The sequence below is a fragment of the Cervus elaphus genome, chromosome 12, assembly GCF_910594005.1.
Source record: "Cervus elaphus chromosome 12, mCerEla1.1, whole genome shotgun sequence".
Classification (NCBI taxonomy): domain Eukaryota; kingdom Metazoa; phylum Chordata; class Mammalia; order Artiodactyla; family Cervidae; genus Cervus; species Cervus elaphus.
This window is the reverse complement of record NC_057826.1, coordinates 61,245,825-61,249,406: the sequence shown is the minus strand read 5'-3', so window position 1 is coordinate 61,249,406 and position 3,582 is coordinate 61,245,825. Positions and strand designations below refer to the sequence as shown.

Genomic DNA, 3,582 nt, shown 5'->3' with positions numbered 1-3,582 from the left:
TACACGGTCCATTTCCTAACAGATTCAGCCAGTATTTTCCATAAAGTCGGAAGAACTCCAACAACTAAATCAGAGAGTTTTGCAAGGCAATATTTGCTTGAATTTAGTCAACTGTACTTGGATTTTTATTTTAAATAAGCAGATAGTTCTGTTTCATTGCAGTAGTGGATGAAATTCTGAATACATATGTTCCAAAATTAAATTTTCCATTTTAAATAGAAATTGAAAAATAATGAAGAGCTCTACAATATAAAATTAAATTTCAGTTCAAATGTCTTACAAATTTTAATAACTAGAAAATAGGAAAATGCTGATAAAACAAAATTATGGCTTGGAGAACATAAGTTAGCATGATGTTTGTTAAGAAAAACAAGTGAAAATGTTCTATCAAAGTTAAAAGAAATAAAATTTATATATAATAGCTTGTAAAACTGAAGGGAAAAGTCAACTAAAAAATCTTGATGACACCTTCCTACTAGATGTTTAATGTAATAATTTTTCATCTTTAATTCCCCTTTCATTTACCTATCTATATGCAATAACAATCACAGTTACCAATCTCTTAGAGCAAAGACATTCATGGGCTTATGCCTCCTGCATTTAAGGAGTATAGAGCTCCACATATGAAAGTTAAAGTGTTTAGAAAGTTTGAGACCAAAGATAAGGATAAATAATGAAGACAGAGAATATTTTCAAAGCTGCATCATATTTGTATTAACACGTGACCAAGGAAGTGCATTGTTTGGCATTTTGATTTTTCTGAAGTTGAGGGTTTTTTTTGTTTTTTTTTTTAAAGATTATATGGTAAAAAATAAACAGGACTGGACAGGAGTCAGAAGATCCGTCTCAAGTACACTCTCATTTGCAAGTTGCACACTGCTTAATCTCCTAGAAAATTTCAGGGGGTTTAAAGTATTAATATCAAGTAAAACTTGTCAAGTGCTACTTAAGCTGAAAGGTCCTTGCTATATATTCATGTAATTTAGTACCTACTATTCTTTTTGTTTGAGCTTCCCTGGTGGTTCAGCGGTAAAGAACCTGCCTGCCAATACAGGAGATGCAGGAGAGTCAGGTTTGATTCCTGGGTCGGGAAGATCCCTGGGAAAAGGAAATGGCAACCCACTCCAGTATTCTTCCTTCTTCTTTAGGTATAATAATAAGTATAGCTTAAAATAGCAACTTACCTTAAAAATACTCAAGTAGGTAATATAGTAAGAGCAGAAAAGAAGTATCAAGGCAGACACAAACTTTTAAGATTGACATAGGAATTTTAACTAAATGAAAATAATTTTATTTTTTTTAATTTTTAAAAAATAATTTTAAAAGGATGTCTTTCAATACTGCTCATTTGTATTCCTTTTGTTCCTTAAATACATTGACTTCAAAAATGAGTAGTTATAGAAAACTGAGGGCACTGCTCTCAGGATTGAAATTTAGAAAACTAAGTAACATTAAGAACCAGAATTTTAAAATGTAGTAGAGACCCAGAAACTTTAGCTTATGTAATTTCTAAAATAAAACATAACAACTAAAAACCCCACTTGTATGCACAACATAACTCTAATGTAGGGCAAGCACCGACAGATTGCAATTTTTCTCTGGGATCTTTTAAATCAGCACAGATACCTGATTTAGTGTCATTTTCTTTTCTGTTCATTCTACTGGGACTCAGGTCAAGCAATATGAACTTGGATGTCAACCTATGACCTTTCTGTGATGAAAAATAGATTGGATTGTCCCCTCTTGAGTGTGAGATAATGAAAGGCTTGTCTGGGGAAATCTTTGGCAGTGATCCCCATTGTCCCAAGGCTGATAGTTGGAGTTGATAGGTAGTTCTAAAAAAAAAAAAAAAAATGTGCAGACACGTATAAGGAAAACCTAAGCAACAAGTTTAAGAATAGACTTTTTAGTTTCAAAGAGACGGTAGTTGAAATATGACTAATTGCCTACCATGATTTTCATTCCTATTATTTTCTATAACAGTAATTCTTTTCTGTAAATCTCAGATTCTTCCCTACCTTTTTATTCAAGGTAATAACTGTGTAATTTATGACTTCTCTACAAACAAACTTCTTACATATTTCCCTAAGCTCTCTAGGTTAAAAGCGTGAATTAGAACTGCAATAGCTTTCTCTATGAATGGCATACAAATCGTTTCACTTGAAAGGAAATTATCATTTGTTATTAAAATTCTTTCTGATAATTTTAATAGAAAAATTATTTCTCTAGTAGCCTATGTCTTAAAAATTGAATATTTTTTAAACGTTTAAAATATTAAAAAAATTAATAATTACTTTTTGCCAGTAAATACAATTTATTGGTGAGCAAAATTCAGACCAGCATGGCCAAAGTTGGCAGTGTTGTCAAAGACCTCAGGAGTGCAGAGCTCGCCACTTGTCCAAAGGGCCACGGTTGGGGACATATTTGACTCCGCAACCATCGGGAATGAGGCGCTTCTTAGCCACTTTGTCTTCAAATTCATCAGCATTAAACTTGGTAAAGCCCCATTTCTTGGAGATATGAATCTTCTGGCGTCCTGGGAACTTGAACTTGGCCCTGCGTAGAGCTTCAATCACATGTTCCTTGTTCTGAAGCTTGGTGCGGATGGACATGATGACTTGACCAATGTGGACTCGGGCCACCGTACCCTGAGGCTTTCCAAAGGCCCCTCGCATACCTGTCTGAAGCCTGTCAGCCCCAGCACAGGACAACATCTTGTTGATGCGGATGACATGGAATGGATGGAGTCGCACTCGGATGTGAAAGCCATCTTTGCCACAACTTTTCACCATGTACTTGTTGGCACAAATTCGGGCGGCCTCCAGGGCTTCGGAAGAGAGCTGCTCATATTCATCAGACACCATGTGGCCACAGAGTGGGAACTCATCTACTTTGGCCTTCTTCCGACCCAGGTCAAAGATGCGGATCTTGGCATCGGGGACACCTCGACAGAAGCGAGACTTTGGGTAAGGCTTATTCTTGCAGTACCGGTAACAACGGGCAGGGCGGCGGCCCATGACAACAGGAAGAATCTCTGAGGCAGGTAGTAGTGGAAGAGGCGCTCGGGCTCACGCCTGCGCATGCGCTATATGTACATTGCCCATCTTTAGGTGCGGGAACCATAGAGGACTTGAAGACTCTCTTTCACGACATCCCCACCATAGATGCAGATATACTCTACGCATGCGTGTGGGAGATTTGAAAACTGAGCAGGACCGAGAGGCTGCTGAATATATTGACATGCGGGCATCCTGGTGAAGCAGTGGACCTTCCAGCAGTGGCCCCATAAGGCTGTTTCCTTCCACCTGTTCATCTTGAGCCTAGAATGTTTGCCATAAAGTTTGTCATAGGTATAAAAGATGTACTGTCCCAGAATTTGAATGAGGAAGGGCTCTCTACCTAGTAAACATACCTTGTGTCTGGTTTGTTCAAATAATGCCAGAGCTCACATCCCCATCAGCGATTGTAGATCAATTGCTATTTCTCAGAGTATGTGCTCACCTTCATGGATAAAGGGGTTTCTTGGTATAAGCTCCCTGATGAGCCTCAGGAAGAGATGAAAACAGAGGGACGAAAGAGAGA

At 37.7% G+C, this 3,582-nt stretch overlaps 1 protein-coding gene across 1 annotated transcript; it reads right to left on the bottom strand.

Moving 5' to 3' along the window:
* Nucleotides 1-2,294: 2,294 nt before the first annotated feature.
* Nucleotides 2,295-3,061, bottom strand: RPL10L (ribosomal protein L10 like). The gene has a single exon (XM_043920335.1). It carries the CDS (start codon nt 3,015-3,017, stop codon nt 2,373-2,375), a length of 645 nt encoding a protein of 214 aa, XP_043776270.1. The 5' UTR covers nt 3,018-3,061; the 3' UTR covers nt 2,295-2,372.
* Nucleotides 3,062-3,582: the final 521 nt, after the last annotated feature.